At 37.2% G+C, this 22870-nt stretch overlaps 1 protein-coding gene across 1 annotated transcript in view; it reads right to left on the bottom strand.

The window, feature by feature from the left end:
* KCNT2 (potassium sodium-activated channel subfamily T member 2) overlaps positions 1-18498 on the bottom strand; it is a 344033-nt gene extending 325535 nt beyond the window's left edge. Inside the window, exon 1 of the mRNA XM_059414103.1 lies at positions 18113-18498. Within this exon, the coding sequence (XP_059270086.1) occupies positions 18113-18207 (95 nt within the window). The 5' untranslated portion in view covers positions 18208-18498. The remainder of the gene's footprint in view (positions 1-18112) is intronic.
* Between the last annotated feature and the right edge of the window lie 4372 nt (positions 18499-22870).

Here is a 22870-nt window from a genome sequence, read left to right as displayed (position 1 = left end):
TTTTTTTTTTAAAGATTTTATTATTTATCTGACAGAGAGAGATCACAAGTAGGCAGAGAGGCAGGCAGAGAGAGAGAGAGGAGGAAGCAGGCTCCCTGCTGAGCAGAGAGCCGGATGCGGGACTCGATCTCAGGACCCTGAGATCATGACCTGAGCTGAAGGCAGCGGCTTAACCCACTGAGCCACCCAGGCGCCCCACCCTAGAAACTTTCTTAAGCTATTTTTTTAATAAAATAACTCTGACTTTCCTTCTGCTGTCCCCATTTCAATCCCTGAGAACACATTTTTATAGCCATTGTTTTAAAAATAGTATGGCCCTCCAGACTTAGGGAAATCATCAAAATGTAAAAGTAGAAATTAAAAGAAATAAAGCTAAGTATATGTTACTTGTCCAGCTTTACTTCTCCCCACACTAGATTAGTTATGGCCTTTCACATAATCCATTTTAAATATGTCAAATCAGCAAAAATATAAAAATGACTTCAGAAAGAGGGGAGGAGTGGAGATTATATGAAAATCCTACAGTCTGCCATAAGGGACCAACACATGTCTGTTACTGCCAGATAATATATTTATTAATGAGCAGGACAAATTAGAATCGTCAGATGATTGATTTTAAGAAAGAGATACAGCGCCACAGTCGCTGAGATGCAGGCTAGGTTTCAGAAGATGGCCCCAAGCCCACCGTCCACCTTCTCTTCTGGAGCCTGGTCCTTCTGCTATTCCCTTAACCTGACAGGACCTTCATTATCTTCTTCGATGACCTTCTGATAACGTGAGATATACCCTTCCAGGTGAAGAATGACTTTTCAGTTAGGGGGCTGGTGTGGACAAGTGTTCCATTACACGTAATCCTGACGGTTGGTCTCCTTGAAATTTTTAGGTAAAACAAAGTTGCTGCTTCTAAATTAATATTTTAAGGTTACTTACCAGTAAGGAAGATTTCACCTTGGCTACAGCTTATATATATACATATTCCCTTCCTATCATCTAGCACTGAAAATACCAAACTTCCTCAACACATATACAATTAAATGCTGATTTTGTTAAGATTTGCATTCTCGAGGGGCATGTGGGTGGCTCAGTGGGTTAAGCCCCTGCCTTCAGCTCAGTCGCGATCTCAGGGTCCTGGGATTGAGCCCCAAATCGGGCTCTCTGCTCAGCAGGGAGCCTGCTTCCCCTTCTCTCTCTGCTTGCCTCTCTGCCTACTTGTGATCTCTCTCTCTGTCAAATAAATAAATAAAAATCTTAAAAGAAAAAAAAAAGATTTGCATTCTCGAGACTCATTAATCAACATGCCACAGGGGCAATTTAGAGTGATATACAATTTTCCAAAGGACCCAGTTACAAGCTGATGTAGTATTTATTAACATGATTTCCAAAAGGGAATTTGAGAACACTCACATGTGGAGCCATTCTGCTTATCAAGAAATATAGGATACCTGCCGAAATTATAATTTCCTCTGAGAGTTGCTCAGACGTGAAGGAAAACAATCAAATGGCTTAAAAAGCATACTTCAAGTTAAAATTATACTTGGAATTGGAACTATGAGTTCTCTACCTCATGATAGCCATCATCTCTCGCCCAATGCGCATCCCTCCTCATCTACCCACCAACACACACACACACGCGCGCGCGCGCGTGCACACACACACACACACACACCCCTCTTCCAAAAACAAATCTGATTTTGTTCAAATATCTCAAAGTGGCAAAGTTATTTCAAGGAAGCTGAGTTCATCTCTAGTCCCAGAGGTTGAATGAAACTGTTTTAAGCTATTCAACCATGAGTCTTGTTACCCTTACCACAGTTTCATTTGGGCATGACACAAAACCAATTCTATTCAATAGCACATGAGAGTAAATCTGTTGGGATGTCTCTGGCAAGAATTTATTCACTTTAAATAAAGGCATACAACGAGGACAGGACAATGCTTTTCTCCACCTCTGGACTTTGCCATTTTATGCCAAACCTGGAACTGGAACAACCTTCCAGGGACCAGGGGGACCAGTGTCAAAGATAGATAAATTTAATACCTATCAAGGGATGCCAAGGGAAAAATGGAAATATCCTGGGCTCTAAAGTCAACCCTGAAACTACTCTGGTTCCAGAATTCTTGTTTTGTTGAATGTATTAATTATTGAGGTTATCTTAAGAGTGTCTTTCTATAATTTGCAACTAAGAGAAGCAATAGAGAATTTCTATTTGTGGCAGGCATTTAAGTTCTTTTTAGTTGAGTTTTTACCTGTAAAGTACACATGGGATTGCTTTACCTTTACATTCATGTTATAAAGAATACAAAAACAATAAATTTTAAAAGGTCAAAATACAATACAGTAATTTTATGTGTACATATTACGTGTACACCATATCATCACATAATTGTTCTCCCTCTGAGGTAGTTTCATAATTGGTTCATACTTATGTCATTTTTATATAGTATGCTATATAATAATTGCTTGTTTATTTGTCCTTCTTCCCTTTCCCAGATAAGTGAAAGGCTAGGAATATCTGAATCTTTGTTTTCAGAGATATTTGCACATATCACAATTCAGGGTCAGGCCTTAACTATTGTTTGTTGGACTGAATTACATTCGACCAGTGAAAGTGAGCATACAAAGCACAACTTCTTGGACATTTTGCAAGGCAAAATTAGATACTACATACTACAATTGTTGCCTCCTAGAATTTATCATCCAAATAAAGAATATCAAGCTGCACTGAATGGACATGGCAAACACTTTTTTAATATTTTCTCTCATTCCAAAACATGGATATCTTCACCCTAATCCATTCTCAGTTTTGTTGATGACACTTTCAAAATTTTCTATTGTATTTTTTTTTGCCATCTTCATTCTCCCTGTTCTACTCCTTTTAGCCTATTTAGCCTGTAGCTTCATCTCCCCACGTTTTTTTTCTTCTAAATCCTTGCATAGTTCCAAAAGAGTAATTACACTGAAGCTACAACTTTGACCATGTCATTTCTTTATTCAAAACCTTTCAACAATTCCCCAGTCTAAAAAAAAGAACTCTTTCACTTGCCAATATAAGTCTCCTATAGCCTTCCCCCAAAATTATTAATATCCATTATTGATCCTCAGGTGTCCTATATTGTTTCCAATTTAGTCTGCTTATTGCTCGCTTTCCTAGAACATGCCCTGTAGAAGATACACCGTACATTGATGCTAGCCATTGCTACTTTATTTCTAATAAATGAATCCTAAAATTTACTTTCTCCCTAGAAGCTTTTCCAATATTCCCACAGTACTGTCTCTTGTCCCATGTTCTAATTCATATAGTAGTTATATGTCTTATCTCTTCAACACAACACAAGCTCAAGGATAGTGGGAGTGTGGGATCACATCATTCCAGTACTTCTCATACATCATCACACCTCAGTGACAGCAGAAGTAAGTTCAACTGGACCAGAATTTGGGATGCAGAGAGGAGCTTCCCATTACTACATCACATGAGTTTACTAAAAGGAGACATTACTTGGAACATGTTGCTGAGGGAAGAGAATCAGCAAGTCAGAACAATCTTATAGTGAACATTTTAGTTAGTCTTTTTTAAAGCAAACATTTAATTATATAATTCCGTAAGTGATTGCAATTTGTCTCTCTCTATCTTCTATGTGATAGTAAAGCTGCAAGTATAAAGAGATATAAAACAAGCCTCTTTCTAGTACTGAAAAGGAATGAAGTTAAATCAAGAGTGGTCATTCCACCATTACAAATAGATAATGATCTGACTTAGGAAATAGAATAATAGGAATATACATGTTTTAGAATATTGTGCCTTCTATTCAAAGACTCCAAACATGTTTACATAACTATCACTGATGAATTTCACATAGGTTTTTATTCCTCAAAAAAATCATTCTCTTCATTTGAACATTGCAAAATTAAATATACTGTAAACTATTGTCAGCACTGTTTCTCAATAAGAAAACATATTTTACAAGATTTAAAATTTAAAAAAAAAAAACCCTCTTTTTGTTCATTCCAACTATGTAAGTATTGCTACCACCACCTTAGTGAGCCTGAGATGAAGCTGATCTTTCACACCTCCACAAGCCCCTTGGACGATGGCATGCTGCTGGCTGTCAGCAGATTGATGGCTTTCACTGAGCTGCTCCTGATGCAAATTTCAGAATTCACTTTAACAGTCATTTGAACTGTCACCATATGAATTATGGACTGAAGCACATTCTGCTTCACCATTTCCAAAGGAAAGCTCCTCGTGAATATCAAACTAGATGTGGGAAAGGCATTTCAAGTCAAGTGATTTAAACTACCATACCTGGTTTTAGAATGAGCTTTAAAAAATTCTCACGTTTCCATGAGGAAAAATAATCTCAAATTTAAATGACCTCCATTTTTACTTTAATAATGTATATATGCATATAAGAAGTGCACACATATATTCACAGCTGTAACTTTTTTTTTTCCTTTGAAAAGTGCCTTCCTTATATTACAGAACTGAAATTCTGGAAGTCTTTGTGTAAACCACTTCTGTTGGATAAATAAGAGGATCCAAAATGAATTAAGGAAATTTGAATTATGAAAAGACATAGCTTTGGGATGCCTGGGTGGCTCAGTGGGTTAAGCCTCTGCCTTCGGATGGCAGATGGCGTCAGGATCTCAAGGTCCTAGGGTCCTAGGATTGAGCCCTGCCTCAGGCTCTCTGCTCAGCAGGGAGCCTGCTTCCCCCTCTTTCTCTGCCAGCTGCTCTGCCTACTTGTGATCTCTCTGTCAAATAAATAAATAAAATCTTAAAAAAAAAAAAAAAGAAAAGACATAGCCTTTTCCCTAAAGTTTACATGTTATACATAAAATAAGAGTAATCACAAAACAACAGAAAAGTAAGTAAACTATATTCAATAGCCTGATTTGGAAAATGTCTTTAGTAACTGTGGCTCTATGTCCAGCTAGAGTCCACTCATGAAAAGGGGGATGGCATGAACAGGAAGAGATGCAAGACAGCCTAAATTCATAGGACAATATAAGCAAAGAGCAGCAGCTATCAGCATATGAGGAGAGGGGTAATTTCTATGAATAACTATAGTGATTGAATTTCAAATAACAGTGTAGGAAGAATTGACAGAGGAATCAATGACTGAAGATCACTGAATACTGAACTCAGCAGCTTAAATTTCACATAATAAGCATTAGTGGCACAGCATAGGTTTCAAAACATGAACACATGTTAAAATCACGTTCAAGAAGATGATGATGAAGTTGCAAGAGTTAAATGAGGATTGAGTTGGTGATGGGGGATTATTAGAGGTGGAGTGCATAGAAAGAGAGTTGGAACCAGGAAGCATGCCGGCAAGTGTTCTATTCATTTAAATAAAAAGGACTGAAATCCTATCAAAAAAGAATAAATGGAGATCAAGAACTTAGGAAAATAAGCTAAAAAAACAGCACAAAAACACTGCAAAGGTTTGAAATGGAGAATTCAGGGAGACTACAATGAGATTGGTGGTGAGAGATAAATTGAAAATACTGTAGTTTGGGGTTACTTTCAGAAGTCTGCTATATAATTATGTCCTTAACATGTATCTCTGTATGTATATAGAAATTCTTAGTGCTACATAAATAAATTCAGGATACTTACAAAGTCCTAGTGGAATGTTAAATTCCATGATATTTACTTTAGGCATTTGTGTGAAAAGAAAACAAATGAATTAATCCAATGAGAGGAGATGAGAATGACCCCAACTCAGCCTTGTGTTTTGGTTAGAATCTGCATAAAGCAACTCCCATTCAAGCCTCTGAATGTTTACACCTCAGGTATGCAATGAAGACTATAACTCTTTGCTTTGCTTAATTATTAATCAAAGCTATTTTTTTTTTTTTTTACATTTCGGGGGGGGGCGGTTTTAGTTAACTAAATTTAGTTTTGTGAAAGCATTCATGTTTTTAAAACCATCATGAAAGAGGCTAAGTTTGGCTTTGATATTCTTCCCATTTCCTTTATGTGACTCTTCTAATTGAAATCTAGTTGATGTACAATGTCATACTAGTTTCAGGTGTGCAACATAGTGATTCATCAATTTTATACTGTATGCAGTGCTCATCATGATAAGCGTAGTTACCGTCTATCACCATAGAACATTAGAAGTATTGCTGACTATATTCCATATACTGCACTTTTCATCCCTGTGATTTATTTAATTTTTTAATTTTAATTAATAAAATTTTATTAATTTTTTAATTTTAATTTTAATCCCCTCCATCTATTTCACCTGCCCTCCCAAGCCCTGCAGCAAAAACCAGGCTGCTCTCTGTATTTATGAGTCCGTTTCTATTTGTGTTTGTTCATTTGTATTGTTTTTTAGATGCCACATACAAGTGAAATCATATGGCATTTATTTCTCTATCTGACTTACTTCATTTAGCATAATACTTTCTAGGTCCGTTCCTGTTGTCACAAATGGCAAACTTTCATTCTTTTCTATGGCTGAGTAATATCACAGTGTGTGAGTCTTTGTGAGCTTTCGAGTGTGTGTGTAAATCTTTATCCATTTATCTACTGATGAACACCTAGATTGTTTCTATATCTTGGTTATTGTAAATGATGCTCCAATTAATATAGTGGTGCATGTATCTTTTTCAACTGATGTTTTGTTTTCTTTGGGCAAATACCTAGTAGTGGAATTCCTGGATTATAAAATATTCCTAATTTTTTTGAGGAACCTCCATACTGTTTTCCATAGTGCCTACAACAGTTTACATCCCCACCAATAGTGCATGGACATTCCCCTTTCTCCACATCCTCACCAACATTTGTTATTTCTTGTCATTTTGATACTATTCCTTCTGACTGATGTGAGGTGGTATCTCATTGTGGCTTTCATTTGCATTTCCCCAATGATAAGTGATGTTGAGCATCTTTTCATGTGTCTGTTGCCCATCTGCATGTTTTCTTTGGAAAAATGTCTATTCAGGCTCTCCATTTTTAATTGGATTATTTGGGTTTCTTTGGTATTGACTTATAAGAGTTCTTTATATATTCTGGATATCAATCCCTTATTGGATATACCATTTACAAATATCTTCCCTCATTGAGTAGGCTGCATTTTCATCTTGTTGATGGTTTCCTTTGCGGTGCAAAAGCTTTTCAGTTTGATGTAATCTATTTTTGCTTTTTTTTTTTGCCCCTTGCCTCAGGAGATATATTTAGAAAAATGTTGGTCAAGGCCAATGTCTAAGTGATTACTGCCTTTTTTTTTAGGGGTTTTATGGTGTCAGGTCTTACATTTAGGTCTTCTATCCATTTTGAGTTTATCATTGTGTATGGTGTAAGAGAGTGGCCCAGTTTCATTCTTTTGCATGTGACTGTCCAGTTCTCCCAAGATTTATTGAAGAGACTGTCTTTTCCCTGTTGTATATCTTTCCCTCTTCTGTAGATGAACTGATCTATACATGTGGATTTATTTCTGGGTTTTCTATCCTGTTCTATGTATCTATCTATTGATCTATGTATCTATTTCTGTGCCAGTATCATACTGTTTTGATTACTACAGCTTTGCAGTACATCTTGAAATCTGGGATTGTGATACCTCCAGCTGTGGTTATATGAGGCCTTTTGTGGTTTCATTTAAATTTTAGGATTATTGGTTCTGGTTCTGTGAAAAACATTATTGGCATTTTGATAGGGAGTGCACTGAATCTATAGATTGCTTTCAGTAGTATAGACTATTTTTTAAAATTTTTAAAGAAGATACATAAAAGGCTCATAATCCCTCAGTAATCCCAAGTGTTCCCTCTTTTGTCCTACATAATATAACTGAAATACATTTATAAGTGTCCTGAAAATCTACTTCAAATGAATAATTCTTTCTAGTTACATCACTGCCTGGCAGTAAGGATGTGACAAAGTCTTAGGAAACTTGCTATTCTTTTATGATAGAGACTGAATGAGGATACTGTAAGATCCACAGGAGAATGTCCTTTCAATCTGAACACCAAGGGAAGCTGTATTTCTCCTGAATTACTAGTTTATTTCTCATCTTATGCAACTGATCATGTCTTCTTTGCTCTGGCAAATTTTGTGGCCCATCTCCAGGAACTATATAGGAACTCACAGAATTCACATTGTAGACCAACTCTATGCCTGGTTTGGATTTTTCCCCTTATTACCTTTTTTCTGTGCTTTATTTTTTGCTTATTTTAAGCTACTGCACATATTTATATGAACCATTGAAATTTTCTTCGGAATATATGAAACTAATAGGTAGGGCTGAGTGTTAAACTCAGAGTCAATAAATTCACATTACCCCATTTAAACCTCATAGCATCTCTGCAAGAAGGTTTTCATTATCACCAGTAGAGTGGTTGAGAAAAATTAATTTCACCCAGATACAAATACCTTACAGAGTAAAAGTCTAAGCAGGAAGCTCCAAAGTTCTACTAAAGAACATAAAAAGACAAACAAAACACCTAGCCATATCTAAAGAAAAGTAATTATAGATTATAGATTAACTAAAGTCAAATGAGACTATGGGAAATGGATGACCTTAGCCAAAGCTTCCTAAGTGAATACTTTAAGAGTATTAGTAAGTTAATTATATGATCTTAATATAACGCCTTTTGATTCACCTACATCCTGTTTTTGTTTAAACAAACAAACAAAATCTGTTTTATTTGTTTTACTAATTTCCTATTTTAACCCACTCTCTCCAAACTGTGGAAAGAATAATGCTTTATATTTAAAGGAAAAAAAAAACCTTTTTCTCCCAGAAAATATTACCAACTTTGAAAACTCCATAGCTTTCCTTATAAATTAATTACTGTAATATGGGCTCAGAGGGACATAGATGTTATATGATTTTTTTTCTACCTTTAGAAGCATTAACATTTGTTTACATTTTGTCCTGTTATTTAGTAGCATGAAATCACATCTGCTTACATTATAAACATAGTTGTTGGGCATAATAATTGGATTCTGGTTCTACCTTTTGTGATTACATAACTTGGAATAAGCTATGTATTTCTGTACTTCAGATTATTCATTAAAAAAGGGGGGAAAACAGAATTCCTAAGAGCTGATGTGAAGATTAAATGAAATAATACGTGTAACACACTCAGAACAATGTGTGGCATACATTCAGCTCCTGATAAACATCCCCTGCCTTTATAAGCAGCAATGCGGTGCCATTCGTTTTCACCGGATCTTCTATATTCCCAGCAAAAATAGGTGAAATGGTACATGAACCCTTCTGGAGAGATAGGCAAGAAAAAGAAACAAAATACTGAACGCTTCCATTTATAATCTGCCAAAATCATCACCGCATGTTATGGCAGTGATTAAAGTCCTTGCCATCGCTCCTTACTGGTACTTGAGCGGCTTACTGATCACCCTATCTGATTCCTAGGGGATCGAGTGGTATTTCAGTTTTTGACAGGACCGAGACAGCAGGCTGTCCATTATTAAACCACACATCTGGTCCTTGTTGTTAATAACTGGTTGTTTGCAATATGTGGACAATCTACAAGTTTTCCCACAGGGAGTCAAATGAGGCTGAAATGTGTTAATCCTCTTTTATCCCTATCCACAGTGATTTACAAGATGGGCTAAGTGTGCGCCTGTACTAGCGATTCATCTTTATGATTCGGAGCAAAGTCCAGTGCAAGAAAACCAAAAAAAAAGCAGTCCTTTATTTCTTAGATTCATTGTTCTTGGCTTTGCATGCAAAATCCATTTCTTATACATATTTACATACTGTGAAAATTGGAATTAATATAGCTCTGCGTTCAAAGAATGCATACACAGAGGGCACGATGCTCACTCTATAAAGCCATGCCATAGTTGCAGGAGTGCAGAATACTAAAGCACAGTTCCAAAGAGAAGCCCACTGAAAACTGGAAACAGGAAAGGGTCAAAGAGTGAGGGTTTACTGCCAGCCACAGTCCCCTACAGACCAGCCAAGCTTGCCAGTCAGGGTTTCTGCTTCTGTTTATTTTTACTGCTCCTATTTGTCAGAAAAAGATAAAGATAAATATGAGCAATCCAAAAGAATATTATGGAAAGAAATCTCACTGTCCTCAGTCCCCCTCTTTTGAGGATCCTCTTTTCCCCCACACCCAGGAGCATTTCTCCCCTATTCCTTCCAGGCAACTGGGGCTTTTATAGCCTCTGATTCACTCCACAACTCCAAACCATCTCTACTTCCCAGGCAAAGGAGACAAATAAATCTAATGCCACTGGTGTACTGAATTAGCTTACATAAATGATTTATTTTTTCCCCCTGAAATTATACTACATCTTAGATTCTCTTTAAGAGTCCGCTTGCTATAGTTGTATCTAGTTACAAGAATCAAGGTCACAAAGTTCTAATCCACTCTTAGGCCTCCAGATGATCAGATGCAAAGGACCCAAAGCCATTTTCACAGCACTTTCTTTGCCTTCATGAAGCTGGGGTTTTTATTCATCTGCTGCAAGCAAGCACATGGTCACTCTGCTATAAGAGATGTATGCAAAGCAGACATTTCTGGCCCTGCTTATCCATATCTTCTCTATCTAGGCAGTACATTCACCTCCATTTCACTTTCTTCAACTCCACACAACCACTTCTGAATTTATACTGAGGATGAGATGTTATCAGTGCCCTAGATATACCTTGTCTTCTCACTCTGTGCTCTAAATGACTTTCTCTGACATTGCAACTTTAGTACTGTCTGATGATTAAGATCCTTCTGAAAAGAATTGTTTTTTTCATGATCCATTAAAAAAATAAAAATAAGGGCCCCTGGATGGCTCCGTCAGTTAAGTGTCTGCCTTGGGCTCAGGCCATGATCCCAGGGTCCCCGAAAGAGCCTGCATGGGGCTCCCTGCTCACTGGGGAGCCTGCTCTCCCTCTGCCAACGTTTTCCCCTGCTTATGCACACTCTCTCTCTCTCTCAAAATAACTGAATAAAATCTTTTTTTTAAAATTTTTTTATTTTATTTTTTCAGTGTTCCAAGATTCATTGTTTATTGATCACACCCAGTGTTCCACGCAATATGTGCCCTTCTTAATAGCCACCACCAGGCTCTCCCAACCCCCACAGCCTCCCTCCAAAACCCTCAGTTTGTTTCTCAGAGTCCACAGTCTCTCATGGTTCTTCTCCTCCTCCTAGTCCCCTAACTCACTTTTCCTCTTCTTCTCCCAATCTTTTTAAAAACTTAAAAAAAAAAAAAGCATATTGAGTCAAGGACTGACACAAAGTAAAAGTAATGGTCTTTCTGGATCATTATCTACTACTTCAACTAATTTTAATTTGCAATTTAAAACACATAAAAGTATTAGTTTAAAAACATCTTGATCAAATGTATTAAATATTGCTCACATGGGATGCCTGGCTGGCTCAGTGAGAAAAGCATGCAACTCTTGATCTGGGGGTCATAAGTTTGAGGCCCATGTTGTGCGTAGAGATTACTTAAATACATACACACACGCATATGTACATACCTAGACTTTTATAAATAAATAAATAAATACTGCTCCCAAGAGGTCATGCTAACTTAATTTCAAACTATAAATATATAAAGCATCTGGTTAGATCTTATTGAAAAAGTATTTCTTTTTGCTTCACTTTCTAAAAGTAACTTAGATAAGGATGGTGCATAAGTAAGACAATATTGGCAATACATAAATATGCTGATAAAAACAGGCAAACCAATGACAAAGGGATTTATGAACATGTAAAACATTTTAATAAACAAGAACATGATTTAGAAAAGCCCACAAAAATACCACATCCACTATCGACAAGAAGAAAATAAAAGTTTGGCCTAAGCCACAGGTACACATATGACTAAATATATTGTTAGTTTAATTTTTATTTTGTACTAATAATGAAGATGAAAGCTCTATGTGTTTAGCCTTCATTTGTATTATTTCCTGTACTACCTTTCAAATGTATTTTTGCAGAAGTTGAGTTACATTACTAACAGAGAAGGGGTAAAGTTTGTTAATAATTTTGATAAAACAAGTTAGCTGAAATCATTTTCTTTGGCAGCCATAAAGAAGTATGCTTTTGCAGCCATCCTCAAGACTAACTGGAAGCTGCTATGGAGAACCTATTTAGTACAAAGTTTAATCTCCTTGAGGCACCTGGGTGGCTCAGTCTGTTAAATGTCTGACTCTTGATTTCAGCTCAGGTAATGATCTTAGGGTCATAAGATCGAGCCCCACATGCAGCCTGTTTAAGGTTCTCTCTCTCTCTCCCTTTCCCTTTGCCCCAGTACCCCTCCCTCTCTTAAAAATAAAAAAGAAAAGGAAGCTTAATTTCCTTAAAATGTCACATAACTTATGCAGAAAATGAAATTTCTACATTCCAAAATTCCTTATTCAAGACTTATTATACATAAAAGTACTCCAAAAAGTTACAAGTGTAATAATATTCACAGAAAAAGTATTATTAACACATAAGCATATACAGAAAATGGATATATATATGAGAGTAGGTAAATGGTGCAAACTTTAAAAATAAATTCCATGTAAGAAAGTAATAAATAAATAAATTCTACATAATCTGAAAAGCCACATTTTAAAATATATTTTCTTTTTTTTTTTTTAAGATTTTATTTATTTATTTGACAGGCAGAGATCACAAGTAGGCAGAGAGGCAGGCAGAGAGAGAGGAGAAAGCAGGTTCCCTGTTAAGCAGAAAGCCCAAAGGGGGGCTCCATCCCAGGACCCTGGGATCATGACCTGAGCAGAAGGCAGAGGCTTTAACCAACTGTTAGCCACCCAGGTGCCCCAAAAAGCCGCATTTCAATTATAAGGTCAGGTCAAAAGGAAGAAATCAAATACATTTTTATATAAAATATTAATGTTTGAATTCTTATGGCTACTGATAAACAAAAATTATTAAAAATGAATATTTCTCTGCATTGTATGATTTACACTGTATGTATCTAAAGTCATTTTATGCACCATTACCTACTTCAGTAGTAGGCAATTTTTTTCTTTCCTTATTCATGGAGCTTTCCCTTAATGTAATAGACAGTGCTAAGAAATATAGCATTATCTATATTCTCTTAACAATAAATGCTTAAATCATTTTTATAGATATTACATATGCAAGTTGATTCAACTATATAATTAAACAGTAAAAATAATACTCGATTCTTTTTACTAACACAAAATATTTTAAGATTGTATTTAATGACCTGAACTTACTAGTTTATAATAAGTACTTTATATCAAATGGCTACTTTTCAAAATAATATATAATTATATTAAGGGAGATAAAAATCAGTAGGTTATATAAATGTGCCACTCCACACCCATTCTTCCAATTTAACTTTATAAAATAAATGAATATATTTGCATTATATGATATCTAAAATTACATATACTCCAAAAGCTTTCCAAACTTTTTTTGCCATTTTATAAATACCTCTTAAACTACTAATTCATTGAATTGCACTCTTTGTTCAAATCCTTTTATGATTTCAATTACTACAGTGCATTAGGTTACTTGCTTACATTACTTTTGAATGCCACCTATAAAATATGAAAGATAACACTTAAAATTACTAGAGTTGAAACAACTGATCAGATATTTGAAAACTGAGTGGTGTTAATTAAATAAAAGGCCTAGTCCTCTGTGACTGCAACTGAGAATTGTCCACTAACAGTAATGACAATTACTGAATTATCAACAGTCATGACAATTCATCCACATCCAGTGCATTGTGTTCTGAACTTTAAAATTACTAAGTCATGAGAGGATGAGAAGGGCTTGTTCTGTCTTAAGACATTTAAAACTTGAAATTTACCAACACTAAACTGCAAGAGCACATTCTAAATCTTTATTGTCTTATGAATCGTAGAAATGTTAAAACAATAAACAGTAGACGTGAAGGCTGCAACAATTCTACATATGACAGAATGGCTTCCATATAAACCGGTTAAAATCAGTCTCTAATCATATTAGTTTTAATCATAGAGTAACTTTGAGGATACTAAGAATCCTAAATATTAGATTCAAAATATATAGAATACCTTGAGTCATCCCTAATACAGTGACTTCAGCTACTTTATTTTCAAACAACACTGACTAACATATGAAAAAGGGTGTATGATTACCTTGACAGTCTTAAAATTGAAATTCCACAAAAACATCATCATAGCATAAACAATACTGTCAATATTCAGGAGGGGAGCTTATCTCCTCTAAAAACATCTGTGAACACCTCCTGACAAAGCACTGCTTCACACTCCTCCTTATATTGTTCTTAAAACCTAACTTAATAAGGCCCTGAGATGCAGCATGGAGTCAAATACTAGCTGAATGGATAAATGACCATTAAGAAATGTTTCATGAGCCACTTGAATTAGATTTTTGTGTTTTACTCAGGATGCCAAAGAAATAAATGTGAGTCATATGTGCAACAGACATCTCTACATCTCTAGGCATTAGCAGTGTTCTCATTTAGCAACTCTCAAAGTTATTTCATGGCCTCAGAGAACTAATGTTATTCATGTGCTAAATGTGCAGTTCTCTGCAATGCTACATCTAACCCTGCTCCTTTATGTCCTACTCAGAAAAGGTCATCAGAATGCAAATCAGGGAGAAGGAATTATGTAAAGATTATACTGATTCATACACACACACACAAATTCTATACATATGTGTGTCACATGTACATACATATTACATTACGTATACACTTAAGCACGTGTATTTCCATATATGTGATACAGTATAAACTGAACTATCCAAAGTTAGTTCGCAGAAAATCTATGGTGTAGAGACCACCAAAATTCCACTTTCACCACACTCCACACATCTATCATATGGCTTACTCATTTTCATAAGACAATCATGCCTTATTAAGATTTAATTTAAAAAAAATTTTTAAAGATTTTATTTATTTGACAGAGAGAAAGAGAGAGAGAGAGAGCGCAAGCAGGGGGAGGGGCAGAGGGAGAAGCAGGCTCTCCACTAAGCAAAAAGCCCGATGTGGGACTTGATTCCAGGACCTAGGGATCATGACCTGAGCTAAAGTCAGATGCTTAACCAACTGAGCTACCCCAGCATCCTTTAATTTAAAATTCTTAACATGAAGAGCAAAGTAGAATGTGCCTACTTTCCCATCAGCTGATTTCTCCATCATTTCTAGGATGTGACTCTAGAAGAAGATACCCAATCTTGGTTCAGATTCCTCCAGAAGCATACCTTGAGATAAGGATTGGAGCATAAGTAGTTTCTTTGGGAACTGAACCCAGAAAATATCAGTAGGGGGAGAGGGGAAGAAATCCGATTAAGCTTGTGATATTAAACCAATTATAACTATGGGCAACTGGAGCTTGTCCCATTGGACACAGTGTAGAACATGTTTCAGAATTATCACAACCCAGGAGTTAGAAAGCTAAGGTATTTATCTAACAATTCCTTATTTATTCATTTACTCAGAGGCACTTTTGACCTGGGGAACCCTGAGACTGAGGAGGTGATGGGGTTGGGGGAGTATGACAAAACAAAAAACAAAAATTTCAGGCAAAGAATATTCATAGAAAATAGCCTAAAGATTATGAACAAATCACTAAATGTATCTGTTGGTATAAACCATCTACCCACTCTTCTATGAAAGAATGCTTTCTCTTCAGCTCCATAGGAATTTAATCCATGATAACTGAGTCGAATAAGAAAGCTCCTTAGACTCAGTTGCAAAGAGGAAGTTGTGAGCACAAGACAAAAGAGATGACTTTACTTACTGCATATTAATTTAGAATTCTGAAGAAATATAACAGAAGAACTGAAAATTGCTAATCAGAAGTGAAGAAGGGAACTAACATTTAATGAGCACGTAAACTGTGCTAGATGCTGCTTAATTATTCCTACAAATTCAAACAAACTTAATGGAAAGAACTTAGGAGTTTCTTGAAGAATCTGAGTCACAAAGAACCAAATTCAAGTGTCATCCCTGCGCTTACAAGATAGATTACCAAAAGAAGCATTTAATTTCCCAGAAACTTAGTTTCCTAGTTCCTAAAATACACATACACACATAAACCCCTGCAGACAGACAGACAGACGCACACACACACCATTAGCGTAGTTAACAAATTAGATTAGCCAGTGCTTAGTGCCAACTAAGTGTTAGTTTTGTACCTTACAGAAATAAGATCATTGAATTTCATAGTGGTCAAATGACTTGCCCAAGGACACTCAGCTAGTGGGAAAATAAGCAAAGGATTGAAGTCTGAGTCACTATTAACCCAAGGATCTTGTCTTCAAAGGACAACAAATGGAACTAAAACTCGATATTAAGTTTTCATGAAGCCACAAAATCAGCCAAATGGATGAACAATTTTTTAATGTTTAATGCCTAATTTTAATAGTAAATATGGCCTAGATTTTAAGTTAAACTTGTGCTAGCATAAACTTCTATTATAATGGATATTTTAACTAACTATGTAAAACTTATTTTTAATAGCAGTGACTTACTTGGGTAGTATTCAACTAACCAAAATTCCTAGTTACTGAAATATATCTGCAGCATCCTTGGAAAAATGAAGGAAATCTCAGGAACAATTAATATCTTGGATACAATATTAAAAAACAAACAATCTTGTCACCACAAGTCCAAAATATATCCTCTGTGAATTCAGTCCATCTCACAATTTCTAGAATGAAGATTTCTATTCTACATAATGATCGCGTAGTCCTGAAGTAATAAATATAGATTCCATCCCTATAATCATAATGGTGTGTTTGATAAGTCATTTAACCAGGCTACTACAGTTTATCTAAACATCAACTAACTTTCCTATTTATTTAGATATCCATTTCCTTCTCTTCAGTCATCCAGAACACCTTACTTTCCAAGCATACTGGTAAACTGGCATTTGTTCTTTTAACCCTTAACAAACACATGTGTTTTGCCTTAAAAAAGAGGCTGCATTGAAATATTACCCTCTGAGAAACATCCATGCCCCTTTAAATTATTATGAAACCAAAGAAGAAGTCTAAAATTTATGCCCAAGATAAAAGCCTGTGTGTGTAGAGACAGGAGTTGGTATTGGGAGCTGAAATGGTGAGGAAGAAAAGGAGAATATTTCCCAGTGCTGAATCGGGATGAGATTTTGTGAACAGGACCAATAATGGATCTACTTTGTAATTAAAATAGAACATTAGTACCAAACTGAACTTCAGGGAAATATTTCAATTGAGTTAAGAGCCTAGTTAGTATACATAGCTCATTTAAAAACAAAAACATATGACATGTGATACATGAAATGACTATTCCAGAAAATACTAAATTCAATGAAACATAAAATGTGCCTTTTAAATAATGAATCAGATGGCTGGAGGAATTTCAGAAGTTCAACTAGGTAAAGCAGTGATGCTCTGGATAAAACACATGAACAATATTTTGCTAGTAATAAACATTTTCGCTCTCAAACTTAGTTTTAATCTTGTGACATACATACTAGTTAGGTTAAAAATCTATGAACTACCAAAAGGTTGGGTCATGCTCTACAAACACCATTACTAACTACAGTCACAGTTACCTGTTCAAAGTTGAGTATTTTCAGTTGACGTCATTTTCCCTAACTACCTGTTACATATTTAAACCAATTGTCTGTCTGTAACTCCAAACGTTTAAAGAGCATAAAATTCCCAGTAGCAGGTGAACACGTTAACAAGAAAACACTGACAAGGAGTAAGCAAACGGGTGCAAGAGATTTTAAGTTTCTTATGTGCTTTTTCAATCAACTTGGATACGTTTTTCAAATTTGAGGAACACCTTAAGGGAAAAAAAATGAAAATTACATGGCACTGACACTGCGTGCCATTTGGATGTATTGTACCTCTAGCAGCCGCCTTATACACACCGTAGGAAAGCGCAGAGAGACAAAAGAGTAAGTACCCAATAAATGCAATAAATGCTTTGCAAGGATCAGAAAGTGAAAAGGAAGAGCTCCTTGTCCAAGGCAATTGCTCTATGCAGTCAAAATGGAGAGACAAATCAAAGAGTCCCTCTCAGTCCCTCCCCCAGTCTCGGGCTCCCTTTTTCTTCTCCCCTGTTCCCCCTTCAGCCTCCCTCATCTCTGGCTCGTTTTCAGCCGTGCTGCCGGAGCAAGACTGCACCGCACCACTCACCTGTCGTCGTTTTGCCATCCCTGGTCCCCTAGCAGCAAATCCCGAAACCTGTACCTAGGAGGCAGAGGGGGCACTTCGCTCTCCAAATCAACCATCCTTCCTCAAAGAGTGGGAAACATAAAACGACGAACGGAGAAGAGGAGGGAGAGAGAAAGAAAATTCTGCGGAGTAGAGGGAGAGGACTGACAAGATGTGGGGGGCCACAGAGGGACGGGGAAGGGGAAGGGGCTCGGGAGGGGGAGGGGTCGGCTCCGTGCCGGAAGCTGAGGCCGAAAGGGGGCTGGCGCCTCTCTCCAGAGGGTGTGATGGGGATGATGCAAACCGAGCCCAGGAGCAAAAGTCTGGCTCTGACAAGAATCTACGCTGCCAAGGAACCGCCCCCAGGCTCGGCACCGCCTCTGGTCCCCAGGACTCGGGGGAGGCGGGAACGCAAAAGTTACTTCGCGGAAAAAAAAAAAAAAAAGGAAGAAAGAAAGAAAGAAAACCCGAACACGCACGGTGCCTAGAAAGAGGGGAGGAGGCGTGCGAGCCGCGCGCTGGGGAGGCACTTTCCTAAAAGGCAGGTCGAGGAGCCTCCTCCGAGGGCGATCCCGACCGCGGGTCCCCGCGCGGGCGTGCACGCGGCACAGCCCCGAGCGGGCGCGAGGGGGACCGTGGGTTTGGTCCCAGCTGCGGCCAACCCGGCTCGCCCCGCCAGAGCCTTCGCAACTGCCGCCGGGGGCCGAGCCAATGAGACTCCCCCTCATTAGCATAACACCATGACGGCATGGAGGTGCCTTGGGGACAACCAATGGGGGCGAGCCTAATTAGCGGATTCCCGGGGGCGGGGGCCGCAGGGTGTAGGGAGTGTTCCCAGGTGCCCCGCGCGCCGTCGCTGGGCTCGCCTTCGGCTCGGGTAAGCGGGGTGGAGAGCGCACCAACGTGGAGAGGGAATCCCCGCTCCAAGCCTCAGGAAAGCACCCCCCCCCCCTTTTTTTTTCTTTTTTTCTCACAGTCTGAAAGAAAGGAAGGTGTTTCCCAGATTCTGGGTAAGAATGGGCCACTTTAGGCCGTTAAAGAGAAACATTTAGATGAGGGCTAGGAAACCACATCGAAACGCCTGGAGGTTTAGCACCAGCGGTGGCAATTATATTACTGTTGCTGCTGCTGCTAGTAGCGCTGTGGGCTTCCAGGTTGCACGGCCTTAGCCTTCGGAGTTCCCCCTTAGTGGCCCAGACAGCCAGAGGAAGAAGTGAATCCAAGAGTCTAGAGTTGATTTTTCCGTATCATCCTCTGCTGATAAGAACCTTGGGGTACAAGCCCGAGCTATGTTTGCGCGGATTGTCTCCTGCCAAGCACTGATTTCATCAGGGTATACGCAGTCCCTCAGTACTTAGCCACCTGGGAGGCACGGGCCCTGAGGACTCAGAGACTTGACCACCCGTCCCCCAGGCTCTCAGGAATCTCATACTTTGCTTGGAAAAACAAGTTTAGAAGTGTAGTGACACCTGATAGGAGACAAAGTTATCAAACCTCAGATAAAGAGATGTGAAAGTCCCCGTGAGATAACACACTTAATTCATGGAGAGGTCAAGGAAGACCTTGAAAGTGAACCAAACCTTCTATATTCATTTGCAACCTCTGTAAGGCAAGTGAAGAAAGTAGTGAAGGGGGTGGGGACAATAGTAAGAGCAGGGGCTAAGTGATTAAAAAAAAAAAAAAAAAGTTTGGTTTATTCAGGAGACAGGGGTTAATTTGGTATGGCTAGTTCTCAGTGACGTCATGTAGTGGAGGGTTTAGACACAAAGTTGGAAATGCAAGAAGAAATCACCAGAAAGATAATATCAGATAAAATAGGATGAGTACCTAAACATGAAGAATCATAATAGAAATAGTCATACCCTGCGTCTCTATCTTCCCAATCCCACCCATCTCAAATGACATATCCTTTATTAGATTTCCTGATTCTTCCAGCTAATGATGATGCCTTTCTTCCTTTGAACACTTCCTACCCCTGTGAGTATTTTGCTTTTAGTACTTACTGTAGTCTATCTCCTCTCTCTGCCTGTGGCTTATCTTTCTAGCGCAGTACCTTCAAAACAGCAAAATCTCAGCAGATCTATGTAGAGATGCATTAAAAGCTTTTAAACCTAGAAAATTAATATTTTTTCACATTTGCTGTAGCTCCAGAATTATGTATTTGTTTGTGTTTCTTTGGCATGAACTTTGGTAATCACTTTGCCAAATGAGAATGTTGTATCACTGCATTGTTAGTTTGGGCGTGGGAGGAGAAAATATCTGTTTTATATTCTGGAGCTTATTATCTGCTGTTATGATAATTCTATGAAGTTTATTTTTTTAATATCCCAGGTTAATTTTTTTTTTATTTTAATAGTCTGCCTTTAGACATTTGGCATAAAACTATAATATTTAGTATCAGTAACAGGCTCAAAAAAAGGGGGGCACTAAAAAAGAAAAAATTAGCTATTGAATGTTAGATTCCTGAGAAGCTGGACGTTAGAGTAAAGCAATAATATTCTACTTTAAAAAGAGCTATGCATCCTTATTTTATTGTTACAGACTTAATTATTTGGCTTCCAAATGCCCAGATAACATTTGAGGAGGAAGCAAATGTATTAAAAAGAAAAAAAAATTAAAGAAATAAGTAAAAACCTATTCAGCTAATAGTGGTATAGCCCAGCTGTTAAGGATACAAATGGTACAAGGTATCCTGATGTGCCAAGCCAAACTGGTTGGAGACTACTGCAGTAATGATACACTGATGTTCTGTGTGCTTTCACATTGTCACAGTGAAGAATCTTACACTTCTAAATTAAAGAAAATCCTAAAAATAATGCAATATAAAAAAATATCCTGATTGTTAAAATAAAGCAATATTTGAGCACTGAAACTTAAATTTATAATTGAAAGATCCTCTTGCTGTCCTTTATATTTCCTTTTCATTTTTCTTTAAGCAGACTTTTTTATTTTTGTCATTAATTTTGACTTTAAGTCTCCCACCTGTCTTTCTACACTTTTATTCTGTTTTTTTTTCCATGTCATGTCATGTCATCTCCTGCTGTTAAAATATATTTTCCTCTCTCACTCTTTTTATCTTGGTTTCCTTTTTCCACTGTGTTCTTTTAATATCCCATTTCATAGACTCTTTTTCTCTCTGTGTGTATGAAAGCTTTCATTCTACCATAACATGACATTCGATTTTTAGAAACAACTTTCAAACGTGGTTCTGCACATCACAATTTTGCACCTTACTCAATGGTGTGCTTAAGCCCCTTAATGAACAGCTGGTGTCGATCAGAGCAATGGACTAGTTTGGTCCCACATGAACAAAAGAGTACTCACACATGAACAAAAGAGTGCTCACCCAAAATCTGATTTATTATGTTGATGGAATAGAAAATATCAAGAATGAGGATTAGGAAGAAGATTGATTCTCTAGATTTAATTTTTATTCTAAAGAATACTTTTGAGAGTATCTTCCAGTCTCTTTTTTCAGTAGGAAAAAAATTCTTAATTTTTTTATTTCTGTACTTTGATGATTATGCCAATATTTAAATATAAAAAAGATTCATTCCCACGAGTGAAGAAGGATTTTATTAACAAAAATAATTTATTGATAATTATCTTGTGAACAATGAGTATAGTTAGGATCATAGAATATGATGATTTTTTTTTTGTTTTTTGGTTTTTTTTTTTTACAAACTTCATAGTTGCTTCATCTGTGGAGGCAGAAAAAGCATATTCCACATCTATTCTGATAGCATCATTTAGCTACGTAACATCTCAGTGTGAAGAAGACATATGTTCGATTTTTTTTAACAAATATTTATTAAGTAGTTACTATGATTTGAACTTCTCATGGTCTAACAGGTGAGAGGAAGAGGAGTACGTGTGAGAGGATAGACCATCCAATAGCCACACTAGAATGTGAGAGCCCCCGGTCGTAATTAGCACTCCCTGCTCTCTTGCTAAGGAGCACATACAGACTTCTAATTCTGGTTTTGGAAAATCAGGGAAATCTCTCAGAAGAAGCTGATGTCTATATTAATGGATGAAAAAAATGAGTGAGAGAGGACGGTGGAGGCAGAAGCAGCGGCAAATATTATAGGTACAAATAATTAATATAAGAAAGCAAATATTGTAGGTACAAATAATTAACATTAAAAAGCCTGGCTGTCTCTGTCAGAAAAGCATGTAACTCTTGATCTCTGGGGGTCATGAGTTCAAGCCTAAGATTGGGTATAGAGATTACTTAAATAAACAACAACAAAAAAAAAAAACTCAAAAAAAAATGAAAAGAAAGAAAAAGAAAGCCATGGCATACCCTAGCGAGTGCTGAAGTATCCTGTAGTGGGATTTCTAGGTGGGTCCCTACCTGAGGAGAGAGGAGAAAGGGAGGGAGAAAAATCAGCAGGAAGATTGCCAACCATTTACTAAGAACCACATCTGAAGGGGTCTTGCATACCATGCCCACAAAGTTTGGGTTTTAACTGAACACGATGAATCTTTTGAAGATTTTAAGTAGGTAAGTGACAAGGATCACATGGTAGCTGGGATTTAATTGACCAGTGAGGAGGACAAGAGTAGAAGAAGGGAAACCATTTATGACCTATACAGTATTTTAGGTAAGCTTTTCCAGTTGTCTGAAATGAGGCAGTGGTTACAATGCAGATGGAAAGTAGAGGACAGATCTATAGGAAATTAAGAAGACAGTATTGACAGGACTTGATAATTGAGAGACTGTGAAAGTTAATGGAG

This window comes from Mustela nigripes, chromosome 10, assembly GCF_022355385.1.
Source record: "Mustela nigripes isolate SB6536 chromosome 10, MUSNIG.SB6536, whole genome shotgun sequence".
Lineage (NCBI taxonomy): Eukaryota > Metazoa > Chordata > Mammalia > Carnivora > Mustelidae > Mustela > Mustela nigripes.
Note: the sequence above shows the minus strand (reverse complement) of the source record. Positions and strands in the feature narration are given on the sequence as shown.